Raw genomic sequence first — 16136 nt, forward strand, 5'->3', positions numbered from 1 at the left:
TTTATTAGTGACTTGAATGAGGCTATTCAAGTTTGCAGATACATAAAGCTCTAAAGGAGAGCTAAGTTCTAAAAAGTTTAATACAGGTGGGGAAATGGGTCAAACCCAACAAGGTGAGATCTGTTAAAGATCAGTGTAAAGTCCTGCTTTTATCTAAAACAAAACAAAAACAGCATACATACAATTTGGATATGACTTTGCAATGGATATTGTCTAAAAGATCAGGGGTTTCGGTTACCATCCAGCTTCACGGGAACCAGCAGTTTTGGGGAGGTTGCTTGAAGAGCTTCCACGATGCAGGTCCTAGATGGAGGGATTTTGGCCACCCTGGGGACTGGGCTACTTCTTGGTGCCCCACCTCTCCCCCGGTCCTGACTAGGGGTTGGAGACCACAGATGGAAGGAAGGGAGCTGAGGATGCCCAGTCTGGAGCAGTGGAAGACGCATTTTTCCAGATACAAAGCAGAAGTAGGGTCTGCAAACCACAGGCAGCTGGAGGGGATGATGGTTAAAAATGCAAGCCTTGGAGTCAGAGCTGGGTTCAGATTCTGGCACCAGCACTTCTTAGCATCAACCTCTCAAACTTCAGTTTCCCCAGCTGGAAAACTGAGATAACGATCGGACCTACCCCTTCACTGGCCTGAATGACATAAAACCCTTGGTGGAGCACTTAGTAAATGGCAGCTGGATATAAGCTGTTATGAGCTGGGTATGAGGAAGAACTTCCAACCATCGGAGTTGTTCATCAGTGGAGCAAGATGGCAAAGAGTCCTTGGAGTTGTGTGCTTGTGAGGTGCAGTGGTCCTGGCCTCTGGGTGCAGTTTGGACTTCTGCTGAGGAAAGAGCTCTTAGGGAGTAGGCGCTTAAGGAGTAGACTGTCTGACATCCTTGGTCTAGACTTGGACACGGGCACCTGCTGTGAAGGCTTGGCTAGATCCTGGCGTGGGCTGCTGTGTGTGTGCTGGGGGAGGTGGCAAGTGGGGGGATGCAGCAACACAGGGCCTATCCACACATCCTGAAGGACAGGCCTCTGACTGCAGGCAGCACGGTGTCACCCTCAGCCCACCTCCTCCTCTTCAGATACTTGTCTCTTGAATTCTTTGCAAACTCCCCTCTGCTGAGTGCTGGGTGAGCAGAGGGGCTGCTTGCAAGGCAGTGAGTTCTAGCTGAGCCAGTTAAGAGTGAGTGGCCCCCCTGCAGTGTGGGGCATAGCCGGGCTGGGGAGAAGTTCCCATCTGAGGCTTCAGTCCCTGAGCTCAGATGGACCCCACTGGGATGCCAGCTGTCCTAACACTCTCCATTGTTCCCACTTTCTTAGCAGGGAGAGAGACAGAAAGAGAGAGAGGAGAGTGGGAGGGGGGAGAGAGAGAGAAAGAAAGAGGGGGGGGAGAGAGAAAGAAAGGAGAGGGGGAGGGGAGAGAGAGAAAGAGAGGAGAGAAGGGAGGGGGAGAGAGAGAGGAGGGGGGCAAGAGAGAGGAGGGGGGAGGGGAAGGGGGTGGGGAAAGAGGGAGGGAGGTGGGAGAGAGAGACCTTTGATGATCTATCCTTTGCATTCTACTCCTAGCTACTTCCAGAAAGCATTTGAGGAAGCACCAGTACAGGGATAAGAGATGAAGAGACAGGCCAGGTCAGGCTCACCAAGCAGGTAACTGGAACCTTTAATTTTATTATGTGGAATGCTTAATGCAGAGTTAATAGGGGCTAGAGTGGCTAGGAGAGGGGACTACTGAGATAAATAACAGGAGACAGTAATGAGTTACATGTGGATTTGGGGGGCTGCAGAACAGGAAAATAGGGGCAGATATAGCTACATACTTTATTCAAATACCACTGGGAGGCAAGGGGTAAGAGGCAAGGGCAGAATGTACAGGTCAGGATTCTAGTGTCTTCAGCCTGCTGACAGCAACCTGGGTGCTGGGCCCTGTGTCTCCTGGAGCCAAGGGTTAGGGCCTGAGCAGCTGTCACTCTCTGGGAAGCCCAGGGAGTGGGGCTGACTGAGCAGGGGCCATAGAGCCTAGTAAGGGAAGAGGGAGCTGGCAAGGAGCCCAGGGAGGGAGGCTCTGTGAATTGTCTCTGATTCCTTTCCTGGAGCCCCTGCCTCGTCACCTCCTGGGATGCGTCTCAAGGTCATGGAGGTTGTAGTGGAGGAGGACTGGGGGCTGTTTCTCAGACAAAGAATGAGGTTATTGGCACAGAATTGGATCAGGGGGCCTCTGTGCCAACTCCTTCCTGCCTTCGGAAAGGGAGGGGGCATTGAAGGGATGAGAACTCCACTAAGTCCCTCGAACCCCCCACTCCCCAATGAGGCTCCTCAAAGCTACTCTCAGCCCCTGAGTGGGAGACATGGCCAGCTCCGGGCACAGTCTCTGGGTGGCCTAGCCCTTAGGCGCTGTGGCATAGGTGGCATGGGCATGTCAGACCCTCACTATCTGTGAGAGAGAAAACAGGAGTCATAGGAGTGGTAAGGCCTCCGATGCCACCAACCCTGGTGCTTCCCCTCCCCGAGGAGGGTGAGCAGGTCCTTCTCAGGTCCTGGGATAGAGGGTCATTCCTGGGGGAAGGTGCAGCCCCTCATCTTTCAGTGTGGGTGCAACAGTCAACCTCCTTCTCCTCTGTCCAGCCTGTTCTCCTGGGGCTTTGCTGCTGGAGCCTGGATGGGGTGGGTGGGTCATCAGGGCAGTGAGCCAGACAGAAAGCCCCCCGACCTGTCAGCCTCTTCAGCCTCCTCAGCCTCCTCCACTGCCACCACCAGGCCTGAGGTGGGCAAGGAACAGGGCACACAGGCTGGGGGCAGGGGCTGGGCGGGGGGTGGTGGTGACAGGGCCCCCTTTAGGGCCGGGACAGCGTCGTATATACTGGCTGCTCCCAGTGTGTGGGGCTGTGGGACTGGGGCCCTGAGGGGCTGGGGTCAGAGATGGCCGTGTAGAGGGGCCGCTGCGAGGGCCCCATATAGGAGAAGGCCGAGTAGAGGCCAGAGGCCTGGCCCGAGTGGCCGTAATAGGGTCCTGAGGGCTGATGGTCAGAGTAGTCAAACTGGGGGCGGGAGATGGAGGGGAAGGCTGAGCCATAGTGGGGCAGGCTGAGGGAGGTGTAGGCGATCTGTGAGGTGGATGGCTGGTCGGTGTAGTGTGGGGGCCCCTGGGGCCCCGCGGTCTCTGTCTTCACCTGGGCTTTGGCATCCACACCAGGTGGTGAGACCGTGGGCAGAGCCACGCCTGGTGGCTTGGAGATCCAGGCGGAGTGTCCACTGGCCACGGCCAGGGCGCTGCCCAGCCCATAGCCGGCTGCTGAGTAGCTGCCCACGTGGCCTGGGTGCCCATTGGGCGGCAGGTACTGGTCCAACTCAGCCACATCAAAGGTCTCCATGTTGGACATTACCTCGTGGCTGATCTCACCAATGTCCACGTTGCCGAAGTCGATGTGAGGCTTCCCGCCCTCCCCCATGGAGCGCCCGTCCCGCTTCGGGTCTGCCTTGCCTGACTGCAGCTCTGTCTTCGGGGTGGTTGGAGGGGTGGGTGGGCCATGGCTCTGGCCTGGGTAGAAGGGAGACAGAGAGAGAGAGCGCAAGGGGGAAGCAGGTTAGAGGCAGGTGGGCGCATGTGAACTTCCATGGTTCACCTTCAGGCAGCGGGTGCCTCTGGGAAAACCTTGCAGTTTCACATTTTGGCAGCATGAGTCGGGGTTTGTTTTTTTGTTTTGTTTTGTTTGTTTTTTTTTGAGACGGAGTTTCGCTCTTGTTGCCCAGACTGGAGTGCAGTGGCGCCATCTCGGCTCACTGCAACCTCTGCCTCCTGGGTTCAAATGATTCTCCTGCCTCAGCCTCCTGAGTAGCTGGAATTACAAGCGCCCACCACAATGCCCAGCTAATTTGTGTATTTTTAGTAGAGACGGGGTTTCACCATGTTGGCCAGGGTTGTCTTGAACTCCTGACCTCAGGTGATCCACCTGCCTCGGCCTCCCAAAGTGCTGGGATTACCAGCATGAGCCACTGCACCCCACAGCATTTGTTTAAATACTGGTGTCTTAGATTGATCTCTAGTTGTTTATGAAATTCTCAAATCTTAGGGATGGGTCCTGGGGAGGCCTGCCTCATTCTGAAAAAACCTTTCCTGTGGAAAGTTCTTCCTCTCATCAGCTTCTCTGCTGTCCAGGTGGTCTGGCCTGGCCTTTGCGCTCTGCCAGCCCCGCTTCCACACCCATGCCGACTGTCTTCCTTGCTGAGCCTCGCTCGCCCAGGCTCCTGAGTGCTCTGTTTCACCTTTGCTGGTTGCCTGGGCCTGCTCCCTGTCCTGGCCTCGTGTTGTGTCCTTTCCAACCCTTCCCTCCTCCTGAGCCCACCCTGCTTCCCAGCCCACTGGCAGGCCCTTAGCGCCGTCATACGCTGGCCTGTGTTGCCCTGTCGTTCTTTGAGCTGCCTTCCTCCATGGGAGGGCACTTAGAAAACTGGTCCTTGTTCCTTTGTCTGTTCACTTTCCTATTCACATATTAATTTAGCAAACTCTTAGGGAGCATTACAAAACGCCAGGTACTGTGCCAGGTGCTGGGGATACTAATGTAAATAAAATGGATCCCTGTTCCCAAAAGCTCATAGTCTAGTCATAGATCCATAGATCCACATGCACCCAGAGTTGGAAGTGCTGTGGTGACAATATGCAAGGACTTGGGAGACCAGAGGAGGAGTCTACCCGCTGCCTCAGGGATTTGGGGAAGGTCTCATCGGGGAAGGATGTCTGAGTGGGGTGGGGCCTTGAAGGGCGAGAAAAAGTCTGTGTCCAGTTTCATTCTGAGGTGGTTGCTCTGTATGTGGTCCAGGGTCTCCTGATGTGTGTGTGTGTGTCCCTGAATCTTTGAAGGTGAAGAGTATGTACACGTGTGTGGGAGGGATGACTGTCTGGCATCCCAATGGAGACAGAACATGTCCATGGTCTTAAGAGACTAGGAGCTCCCCAAGGACAGGCTTGTGCCTCCTTCATCAGACCAGAGGCAGCGCCAAGTCCTGCATTGGCCAAGGGCTCTGTACTTCAAGAGACCTGCCTAGGCTTTTGAATCCTGGTTCTGTGTCTGGACAAATCTCCAGTCTTCTCTTAACCAGTTTCCTTATCAGTAAAATAGAGATTGTACCAAGCAGCCCAGGCATTGCCTCTTTCTGGAAGCCTTCCTTGACAAGAGTCTGGTGGGCAGCGGGGTGTTCTTGGAGACCTGACTGGATGGGATAGACGGCCGTGCCACCTCTGGATCTCACACAGGCTTCTTGTGCACTTGTTTCTATATATATATACTATATATATATATACTATATATATATATATATATATACTATATATATATATATACTATATATATATATACTATATATATATATATATACTATATATATATACTATATATATATACTATATATATACTATATATACTATATATATACACTATATATATACTATATATACACACTATATATATACTATATATACACACTATATATATACTATATATACACACTATATATATACTATATATACACACTATATATATACTATATATACACACTATATATATACTATATATACACACTATATATATACTATATATACACACTATATATATACTATATATACACACTATATATATACTATATATACACACTATATATATACTATATATACACACTATATATATACTATATATACACACTATATATATACTATATATATACACTATATATACTATATATATATACACTATATATATACTATATATATACACTATATATATACTATATATATAGTAAGAGATAGGAGGCTGGGCGTGGTGGGTCATGCCTGTAATCCCAGCACTTTGGGAGGCTGAGGTCAGGAATTCGAGACCAGCCTGGCCAACATGGTGAAAAACCATCTCTACTAAAAATACAATAATTAGATGGGTGTGGTGGTGTGCATCTGTAATCCCAGCTACTTAGGAGGCTGAGGCACAAGAATCGCTTAAACCCAGGAGGCAGAGGTTGCAGTGAACCAAGATGGCACCGCTGCACTGCGGCCTGAGCAACAGAGCAAGACTCCATCTCAAAACAAAAACAAAAACAAAAAAAGACAGAGTCTTACTACATTGCCCATGCTGGTCTCAAACTCATGGGCTCAGGTGATCCTCCCACCTCAGCCTCCTGTGTAGCTGGGACTGCAGGTGCATTCCACCATGCCTAGCTTTGTTTCTTCCTGTACTTAATTTACTCGTTTTCATCCCTGCTCCTCTCTCTAGACTATGGGCCCCTGAGGCCAGGGACTGTAGGCTTCTCTGGTTAGTACCCCTGGTGTCCACTCCAGTGTTTGACACAAAGTAGGACTCAGAGCGTGTCCTCTGAAGGCAGAGCTCTGCTCACCGAGCACTTCCCATGTGGCAGACCTGTGTGTGTCACTTTCTGTACATTAGGAACACAGGCAAGGCAGCTGTGGTGCCAAGCAGACGCCCTGGAGCCAAACTGGGGAAGTTCCTGTCTGTTTCTCATCAGTAAAATGAGAGTAACTTGCCACAGCTGAGATCTGAGCCCAGGCAGTTTGGGTACCTCATCACATTGTTTGCAATGATTGAGTTAGTATACATAAGGCAACTAGCACCTAGCACAGTGCCTGGAACAGAGTAGGTGCTCAATTAATGTTAGCTGTTATCATCATTAATGAAAATTAAACAAGATAGCTTATGTCTGGCCCATCCATGGCCAGACACGGTATCACATGCCATGTCTCCTCTGTCAGAATGGCTGGTGGGATTTGGGAGGCCGAGGCGGGCAGATTGCCTGAGGTCAGGAGTTTGAGACTGGGCCTGGGCAATACAGTGAAACCCTGTCTCTGCGAAAATACACAAAATGAGCCAGACGTGGCGGTGTGCACCTGTAGTCCCAGCTACTTGGGAGGCTGAGACAGGAGAATTGCTTGAACCCGGGAGGAAGAGGTTGCAGTGCACCGAGATCATGCCACTGCAGTCTAGCCTTGGCGACAGAGTGAGACTCTGTCTCCAGAAAAAAAAAAAAAAGAATGGCTGGTGGGAAAGAGGCAGTGATTTCCTCTCCTCCATTTGATCTTCCATTTCTCAAAACCATCCTGTCTTCTCCCCCTTTCCTTGTAACTGCCCCAGCCACCTCTCACTCCATGACCTCCACAGTCTTTTTTGTTTTTCTTTTTCTTTGAGACAGAGTCTCGCTCTGTCGCCCAGGCTGGAGTGCAGTGGTGCGATCCCGGCTCACTGCAAGCTCTGCCTCCTGGGTTCACGCCATCCTCCTGCCTCAGCCTCCTGAGTAGCTGGGACTACAGGTGCTCGCCACCACGCCCAGCTAATTTTTTAAATTTTTAGTAGAGACGGGATTTCACCATGTTAGCCAGGATGGTCTCGATCTCCTGACCTCGTGATCTGCCCTCCTCAGCCTCCCAAAGTGCTGGGATTACAGGCGTGAGCCACCACACCCGGCGGCCTCCACAGTCTTTAACTGGCCCTCTTTGCCCAGTAGGATCAGCCCTGGCCAGAGCCATCTCACCCAGCCACTTCCCCTGGCACCGGAACCCCCATGGAGCTCCCTCTGGGCCTCTGCAGCTCTGCTGAGGCAACTGCACAGCCTGGCACACTCTTCCTAGAGTCCAGGGTCTCATTGCCATCCAGCCATCTCCTCTCTCCACTGACTGGCCTTGCCCCACCCTCAGCTCTGTCATCAGCACTCACCTGAGGGGTGCTCGGGGTTCCCATCTGACATGGGGGAGCCCTCTCCTGGGTGCCGGTGGTCCAAGTGGGCGCTCTTGTAGTGGGCCTGGATGGCAGCTGTCCCACCTTGCTCGGCCTCCCCACCGGGGCACTCCGCCTCGCCCTGGGCGGCCTTCCCGTTCTTCCGCCGCCTGGGCTGGTACTTGTAGTCCGGGTGGTCTTTCTTGTGCTGCATACGGAGCCGCTCAGCCTCCTCGATGAAGGGGCGCTTGTCACTTTCGTTCAGCAGCCTGGGGTGTGGTTGGAGGCGGAGAGGACAGCAGAGGGGCTGGCGTGAATGCCAGAGCACTCCAGGTTTGCCTCCCTCTGAGTGTCCATCTTGGAAGATGTGAGGCCCTGGGATGGGGCACCCAGAGGACAGGACCCGGGGTGGGGGCTGTGCCCTATGATTTGTGGACTGAGAGATGTGAGGCCCAAGGAATAACAGCCTCAGAGGGCTGCCCCCAAATCTTTCATGGGCTGGAGGGTGAGAGAGGGGTCAGCCCGCTGCTCCTGGCAGCCCTGGAGGAGGAGTTAGAAGTAGGAGTAGAGGTTTCAAGGGGCAGATGCCAGTTCAAGGAAAGGAAAAACTTTCTCATCATCAAAGCTGTCTGCAAGTGGAATTGGCTACTTCATTGGGGGTGAGCTCCCTGGGACTGAGGGTGGGCAATAGAAGCAGCCTGGCTGGGGGAGAACTCAGTCTCTGCTACTTACTAGCTGTGTGTGTGACCTTGAGCAAATTACTTCTCTGAGCCTGAGTTTCTTCACCTATAAAAGGATGATAACATTGGCTTAACTTGGGTGTGGGATTGGCCAGAATAATGGATGTGAGATGCCTTGCACCAGGGCCTGGGAAGCGGGCTGAGCACCTTGAGAAAGAGGTGATTTTCTTTTTTTTTTTTTTTTTTCTGTGAGGGAATCTCACTCTGTCACCCACGCTGGAGCTCAGTGGTATGATCTCAGCTCACTGCAACCTCTGCCTCCCAGTTCAAGTGATTCTTGTGCCTCAGCCTCCCAAGTAGCTGGGATTACAAGCATGCGCCACCACGCCCGGTTAATTTTTGTATTTTTAGTAGAGATGGGGTTTCACCATGTTGACCAGGCTGGTCTCCAACTCCTGACCTTAGGTGATCCGCCTGCCTTGGCCTTCCAAAGTGCTGGGATTACAGGCATGAGCCATTGTGCCCAGCCCAAGAGGTGCTTTTCTATTTTTAATTTTTTATTTATTTAGAGACAGAGTCTCACTCTGTCGCCCAGGCTGGAGTGCCGTGGTGCGGTCTCAGCTCACTGCAATCTTGGCTTCCTGAGTTCAAGCGATTCTCCTGCCTCAGCCTCCCGGGTAGCTGGGACTACAGGCACGCACCACCATGCCCGGCTAATTTTTGTATTTTTAGTAGAGACAAGGTTTCACCATGTTGGCCAGGCTGGTCTCCAACTCCTGACCTCAGGAGATCCACCCGCCTTGGCCTCCCAAAGTGCTGAGATTACAGGCATGAGCCACCGTGCCCGGCCCCAAGAGGTGCTTTTCTAATGCTGCTTGCGGGGGTGGTTGGACAGGAGGATCTAGGGTTGGCCTCTTAACTCTGGGTCCTGATTGTGTGAATTCCAGTGTGGTGGGACTGAGGGGGCAGATGTGGCTCCTCTTTACCATGGGTCTGGGCGGGGGGCACTGCCTCCTGTGGGGGATCCTATATCCTTGTCCAGAAAATAGCAGAGAGTAGAGGAAGCTAGCCTCTCCTCAGACCCTGGAACAGTCCCTGAAACCAACACATGGAGAGAAGAAGCCCTGAAGCCAGCGCCCTTGCCACCGACTCCAGCCTCAGGCCAGGGTTGGAGGGTGGAGGGCATTTAGGGTTTGGCTGCCCCAGGGTAAGGAGGGCAGGATGGGGTACCTTACAGAGGGGGTCGAGGGGAAAGTCCAGATTCTAGAATCCCAGACCTTGGTACTGAGAATCCATGAGTCTTTGTGGGAGCAGCCTTGTCTGTCAGTCCAGAGGGCTTGTCTCTTCAGCTGCCCCACCCCTCACACCCCAGTGAGTGCCCTCTTCCCCCAGTCAGCAGAAGGCCGAGCCCTCCCTCCCCAGGCTGGGCGGGGGTGGTCATGCCAGGCACCTCCTAGCCGGCAGCAGCATTCCTCTGCGGCTTAGCCTCCCTGTCTACTCCCCCTACCCCCGCCCTGAGCCCAGCCCTAGCCCCAGCTTTCTCAGAGGGTCCCTCCAGCCGAGACTCTGTCAGAGTCAGTGTACAGACTTAGGACAAAGATGCCGGAGCAGGGCCTTGAGAGTCAGGGGTGGGATGTGGGCACCCTCTCTGATGGCTGGGACCAGGGGAGGGGGTGGAGCAGGCCTTGAGGGTGTGACTGGGGAGAACCCATAGAGGAGAGAGCTGCTCTGCCAGCAGTGGACCCCAGCAGAGGGGCTTCTGGGATGGCTGGGGACATGGGACACAGAGCTCACTCTTTCACCTATCCTTCCCTTGCCCCCTGCCCAGCTGGCAGCCAGCATCAGCAAGAAAGTGACAGGGGCCAGAAGAGAGAGAGGATTCCAACATCAGATTCCACTGCTACCTCCTAAGCTAGTTCCCAGCATTAGCCTAACCCTGACAGAAATCTAAGCCTGGGGCCACTGCCATCCCCGACCCCAGGTCCCTCCTCCACCAGCTGTGCCGGACAGCTGATTCCACCTCCACCCCAACCCCAAACCCAGCCTGCCCACCATGTAAACCCAATCTCCAGCACCAGTCCCCACTCAACATTACCAGCCCCAAACCCCCAAAGTCGCCTCCAGCTCTAACTCCAAACCCAGTCCTCATTTGCACCTTCCTGTCAGCCCTCTTTCTCCCTGGTATCCCAGGTTTGGAATGGGGGCAAGAAGAGGTAGGCTGATTCCTCACCCAAACTGGAAACCCCAACCGGGGACCTCCCACAGTGGGGCACTGATTGCTGCTACATGTGTCCTGCTAGGCCAGGGGCATAAGAAGACTACTTGGGGAAGGGGCCTGTGGCACTGGGAACAGAAGCTGGGTGACCCCCACCACACAGGAGGGACTCTTGCCTGTGTCCGCCTTTCCAGTTTCTTGGCTCTGGTTCTTTCCAGGCAGATCAGCCAACCCACAGGCACCACCCTGTGATCAGCCTCTACTAGCCCTTCCCCAGATGGGCATCAAAGGTTAGCATGACTGTTGGGGCTCACGCGGCCCCTTAGGACCTGGGCTCCAGTGTGTCTGATCCCACACTCCCTTGGGGCACTCCACACAGTCTGTGTGTATCTTTCTCTTTTTGGTTTTAAGACACCTGTTTTCCAGCTCTGCCTACCTAACCACCCCCCTTCTTGACATCCCGGGAGTCACAGCTTGGGGAGGTTTCAGGAGAAGCCCCTGGAGCAATTGGCCAGCCCAGCCCAAATCCAAATGTCTCTCAGGACCCCCCTCCAGGGTCCAGGGAGCCACCCCCTGTTGGCATTGCCTTTGATCCTTGCCATGGTTCTGGCCCCGTCCTCCCATTGGGATTGGGTCCTCAGCAAGTAGTGCCAGTTTTCCTGACTGCCACACCTCAGGCTGGCCCCTGTGCACACAGCTTGAGTGATGGCCAAGAATAAGTCCTCCTGAAGGGAGTCCAAGCCCAGGGTTCTGGGCTGGGGGAACCTGGGGACAGGGACAATGGAGGAGCCAATCTTAAACCCTTGGCAATGGGAGATGGAGGGAGAATGAGGTCTGTCCTTGCTTTGACTCTCGTTGGGCTCGTACTGTGGTCTTCTCATGGTCCCCAGAGTCTGCCCTGTCTGTATGTCTCTCCTGGTTGTCTGTTTCTCACTTGCTCTTTGTCCCCTGGCACTAAAGATACTGGCCTGGGCCAAGCCCCACCCAGATCTGGATGGACCTTGGGTGGAGGAGCTAGCTGTGACCTCTGCTCTTGGGCAGAACTGGGCTGTCTGGGTCCACACAGCGGGCTGGTCGCTGAGCCCTGGGCCTGCCCTGGGTGAGCAGGGCACTGAGGGCTGAGAAGGGGCAGGGGAAGGGGCACCAGGTCTTCAGCAAACACATGGCAAGAACAGGCCAGGGGGCTGGATGTGAATCTTTTGGTCTCTTGGAGATCCTCCTGCACCTTCTACCACTCTAAGCCTCTAGACCCAATCTCTACCCAACTGTGGCTGGCAAGGGGGAGGGCAGCGGAAGAGAGCCGGGCTCCTCTGATAAAGCCCTAATTTTCTGGAACCCAGATGCTCCTCACTCTTGTTCTCATCTTCTTGCTTCCCCCCAACCTCCTGACCACTCCTCAAAGTGTAGGTGATCCACCACTGTCACCAGGGTCAGGGGAAGTCCTCTGGACAGAGAGTATGGGAGTCCTGGGTTCTGGCCCTGGCTCTGCTACCAACTTCTATGTGACCTTTGTGATTCCTTTGCCTTTCTGGGCCTGTCTCTTGGCCAGTCTAGCGAGAATCAGGTGACTGCTACCGGCTCACATCTCCTGGAGTCCCTGGTCTCTTTCAGAGCTGCTCTGGCACTCCTGGGTGGGAGTGGGGGACTGTCTTGTTCCACACATCCCCAGGAGGCCTGGCTGAACCCCAGACCTGAGTCGAGGGTGGGAGAACTGCTCCCTGCGGGGGATGTTTTTCCTAGAGGTGGGGGCTGGTCCCAGGGAACCTGGGACTCTGAGGGCCCCTGGGCAGGAAGGGGGCCAAGGTTTCCTTCTGGCCAGAGTGCTCAGCTCTAGCTCTGGGGCAGTGGGGAAGAGGTTGCTCAACGTTGGGGTGGGGCCCTAGCAGGGAAGATGGCGCCGAACTGGGAGAGGGAGGAAAGAGATCAGCTTGGTGACTCTGGGGCAGGGCAGGAGGGGGAGCCCCTTACTGTGTGTCCTCTCCCTAGGAGGATGAAGAAGCCCTCAACTCAAAGGAGGGTGGCGTCAGAAAGTCCCAGGGAAGAGCCCTAGGATAGGATGAGATCCTGCAGCAGCAGATTTGTCCCGCAGTTCTTCATCCCTCACTCTTCCAAAGACTCTCATCTGAATTCCTTGTTTTCTTTAAACCTCCCCTGAGTTCTCCATCTGACTGCCTCAGTTTCCCTGAATCTCCAGCCAACCCTTTGGTTCTTTCCAAGCGTTTCCCTCGTATCCTCCTGACCACAGCAGCTGGTGGCATAGTGTGCGTATCTGTGGGCAGGTGTTAGTGAAGGCCTCCTTCCCTCCCTCCAAAGCCCCAGGCCCCACGGTCTGCCACCCGCAAAATTCCAACCACGAGGGGGCGCCTTCCTGCCCGCCGCCCCGTAGGGAGACCCGGCCTAGGCCGCTGGAGTTCCGAGTTCCAGGGTCCTTGTGATGGAAGGGCGGGCGCGGCCCCCACACCTGGTCTTCCAGCCCTATCCAAGGAGGACTGCCAGACAGTCCCGCTCTGAGGTGCAGGAGGCCGGGCCGCCTCGGCTACCCTGAATCCACCCGAAGCTAGAGGGCCCGAGCCCGGGGGGCGGTCGGGTGCTCACCTCCAGAGCTTGCCCAGCGTCTTGCTGAGCTCAGCGTTGTGCAGGTGCGGGTACTGGTCCGCGAGCTTCCTGCGCGCTGCCTGCGCCCACACCATGAAGGCGTTCATGGGCCGCTTGACGTGCGGCTTGCTCTTGCTGGCGCCGTTGACGCGCACGGGCATGGGCACCAGCGTCCAGTCGTAGCCGCTGAGCACCTGGCTGACGGCCTCGCGGATGCACACGGGGAACTTGTCATCGTCCGCCTCGCCGTCCTGCTGCTCCTTCTTGACCTTGCCCAGCTCGCCTGGCCCCGGGCTGGCTCGCAGGCCCGATCCGCCGCCGCCGCCGCCGTCGGGCCCTAGCGAGGGCGCGCTCCCCGGGGACAGGCAGCGGGGCTCCTCCGAGCCCACGGGGCTCAGCTCCACCTCCGATAGGTCCTGCTCCTCCGCCATGTCGCCCCCGGCCGCCGCCGCCGCCGCCTCGGCCGCCTCCCCCGGGCCAGCCGCCGGGGTTCTCGCAAAGAGTCCAACGCCCACCTGGATGGAAGGAGGGCGCGATGGAGCGGCCGCGCGCGCAGCCCCGAGGGCGGCCCGAGACAGGACGTGGGCACAGCCCCGAGGTGGCGGCCCTTCCTGCTCCAGCTAAACCCATCTGGCCCCTGGGGCCCAAGCACATGCCAGACTCTAGGTGGGTGCGTCCCGCCTCTGCGTCTTCCCACCACCTGGTCCCAACCGTCTCTTGGTGTGGGTGGCTTTTTTTTTAGCCTCCTTTTTTGGGTGGAGGTTTGTTGATGATAAGGAAGAAAAAAACGGAACCTTTATTTTGCTCTAATCCCGGCCCCTGGAATTTCCCACCTTTTCTCTCACCTTTCCTTCTTCCCTCAGCCTGCCCCAACGGGGTTTAGAGGAGAGCCAGGTGGGGGGCAAGGGCGGGGTGTCGCCTCTCTCCACCTCACAGCAGGGTCCCAGGCCTGGGCGGGCCAGGGAGGAGCAGGCTGCGCACTCACCTCCTCGGACCTCTCCTCCAGTCTGGGGCTCGTCCTTAGGAAGTGGAAAACCGTGTCCCAAGGTGTGCGGTCCAGCTCGGGGCTGGGAGGTGACGCTGGTGGGCTGGGAGGGAGGGGCGGGGGGCCCTGAGCCTCAGGCCACGGCCTCGTTAGGACGGAGCCTGAATCCTTACCACCAACCACCCTGGCCGGACAGCCCGAGACTGACTGAGCGACTGAGCCGCTGCGGAGGGCTGGGGAAGGAAGGAGGGGGAGAGGGGGGAGGGGAGAGGAGGGAGGGAAGGGCAGAAGGTGGAGCCTCCAGGCTTTCCTTCATCCCCAACACTCAGGGCTCCTCCACCCGGAGCCCAGGCCCCCCCACCCAGCTCCCTGCCCTACTGCCCAGGCCCATCTTGCTGAGGCTTATCTTGGGCTTAGTCTGGGAGGTGGAGGGGAGGTTAGGCCGAGGAAGGAAGAGATGTAGGCTGGAGGGTCAGAACCTGTTGGATGGAAGAAAATTGGGCCCAACCAGGACTCCTAACGTCTGCCTCAGGTGGCAGGATGGACACTTGGCAGGGGACTAGGGAGAGACGCGAAGGCGGTGAGGGTCCTGTGGGCCCGTGAGGGTGGCTGGCCCGAGCTGCTTCGTCTGCGAAATCCTGTTGAGTGCCTAGTGTGTGCCAGGCACTGATGCCCAGCTCCTCACCCTGCCTCCTACCTTTTCCCAGGCAGCCCTTTCTGCCCCATCCTGCACAGTAAGAGAGACTTCTCAGGGCTCCCTCTGAGAAGTGCAGAGCCCCAGCTTGACCCCTGGTCCCTTCTCTGCAGACACCCAGCACACACACGTTCTGGTCTGGTTCAAGGTGGAAACACAAGACTAAAGCTGCCAGGAGGCCAAGGTGGGACAGGTTGGGGGCCCTCTCTCAGTAGGTCTTAGAGGCATTTTGGGTTGCTACCTCCTGGGACCCAGCTCCTTCCACACTGGGCTCACCCTGTCTTGGGAGAGGGTAGGGGAGTCCTAGTCCTGATTGTCAGGAAGTCCTCTACTCCCCCACCCCAACAAGGGGTGGGGACTTGCCCTGCCTCTTCCCTCCTCTGCCCACCTCTCCCTCCCTCCCCTTTTCTTTCCTGCCCATCCTCCGTTGACACCTTTTCCTCTCTCTTTCCTTGGCCTCTCCTCCAAAGGTCGCAGTGCTGTTCTCTTAACTGAGGGCAGCCCCGCCGGGGTGTTGAGGCCGAGGTGGGGTGTATGTGGGTTATGTAATGGAGCTGGGGCCGCATTGGCAACCATGTGACGTTCTGAGCTCCTCAACAGCAGGGCAAGGCCCCAAGCCCACCCCAAGGGGTCCTGTCTGGAGTGGGCTGCAAGGGGTCTAGGGAGGCAAGGCCTCATGCTTGGGAAAGGCCAAAGGGGTGTAGGGGGTGGGAAATGGGACACAATGAGGTAGTCACACGAGGCAGAGGCATGTTGGGGGTGGGGGGAGCGGACACTGGAACACACACACACACACACACACATGCTCACACACACAACCAGCCAGACAATCGGGCCAGTGTGTCTGGGGCCTCGGAGCCCAGTGAATTAGGAGTTTGATAAGGGTTTTCTCTTTCTCTCGCTTGCTGGCCTTGGACAATCTCCCCCCAGTTTTCCTCGACGCCACCCCCGGCGCTGCCAACCCTCCTCCCCCCGCCTCCCTTCTCTTCCCTGTGCCCAGACTCTTGTTCGGGGCCTTGAAACAGTGAGCTGTCTTTGTTCGAAATACAGGTGAACGGCAATCATGTGATTAACACACACACACATAAAAAGCTTTTTAACAGCGCCCGCTCGGCCTCAGAACCGCCCGGAGAGGAGCCGCCCTGGATGGACAGAGGGACGAGGGACGAGCATCTGCCGTCGTGTCCCGGCTGCCCTGCAGTCGCCTCCAACACCCGCTGCTGCCTGCCCGCTGCCTGCCTGCCTGGCATCTCTCTCTCCCGGT

General features: G+C 55.9%; 2 protein-coding genes across 6 annotated transcripts in view; one reads left to right on the forward strand and one right to left on the reverse strand.

Moving 5' to 3' along the window:
• The window catches only part of POLR2F (RNA polymerase II, I and III subunit F), an 86810-nt gene that overhangs the window by 15166 nt on the left and 55508 nt on the right, over nucleotides 1-16136 (forward strand). For 3 of the 5 annotated variants that reach the window (XM_055374616.2, XM_055374617.2, XM_055374618.2), the window contains exon 5: nucleotides 15965-16134. The exons of 1 other annotated variant lie outside the window; for it this stretch is intronic. In XM_055374616.2, coding sequence (XP_055230591.1) covers nucleotides 15965-16134 — 170 coding nt within the window. Of the gene's footprint in view, nucleotides 1-1563; nucleotides 1645-15964; nucleotides 16135-16136 lie in introns of all 5 variants that reach the window. One more of the 5 variants, XM_063704745.1, reaches the window with a different exon arrangement.
• On the reverse strand, nucleotides 1628-15281 carry SOX10 (SRY-box transcription factor 10). The gene is made up of 4 exons (XM_031005642.3): nucleotides 14179-15281; nucleotides 13194-13708; nucleotides 7704-7972; nucleotides 1628-3532 (listed from the first exon to the last, which is right to left on the reverse strand). Exons 2-4 carry the CDS (start codon nucleotides 13622-13624, stop codon nucleotides 2829-2831), a joined length of 1404 nt encoding a protein of 467 aa, XP_030861502.1. The 5' UTR covers nucleotides 13625-13708; nucleotides 14179-15281; the 3' UTR covers nucleotides 1628-2828.

The sequence above is a fragment of the Gorilla gorilla genome, chromosome 23 (assembly GCF_029281585.2).
Source record: "Gorilla gorilla gorilla isolate KB3781 chromosome 23, NHGRI_mGorGor1-v2.1_pri, whole genome shotgun sequence".
Classification (NCBI taxonomy): Eukaryota; Metazoa; Chordata; class Mammalia; order Primates; family Hominidae; genus Gorilla; species Gorilla gorilla.

Coding starts and splice junctions, on each gene's coding strand:
- SOX10 (XM_031005642.3), bottom strand. CDS start 13,624: ATGGCGGAGGAGCAGGACCTATCGGAGGTGGAGCTGAGCCCCGTGGGC. Junction 7,973..13,193: donor ACGCTGGGCAAGCTCTGGAG/GTGAGCACCCGA, acceptor ACCACACCCCAG/GCTGCTGAACGAAAGTGACA. Junction 3,533..7,703: donor GAACCCCGAGCACCCCTCAG/GTGAGTGCTGAT, acceptor CCTTCTACCCAG/GCCAGAGCCATGGCCCACCC.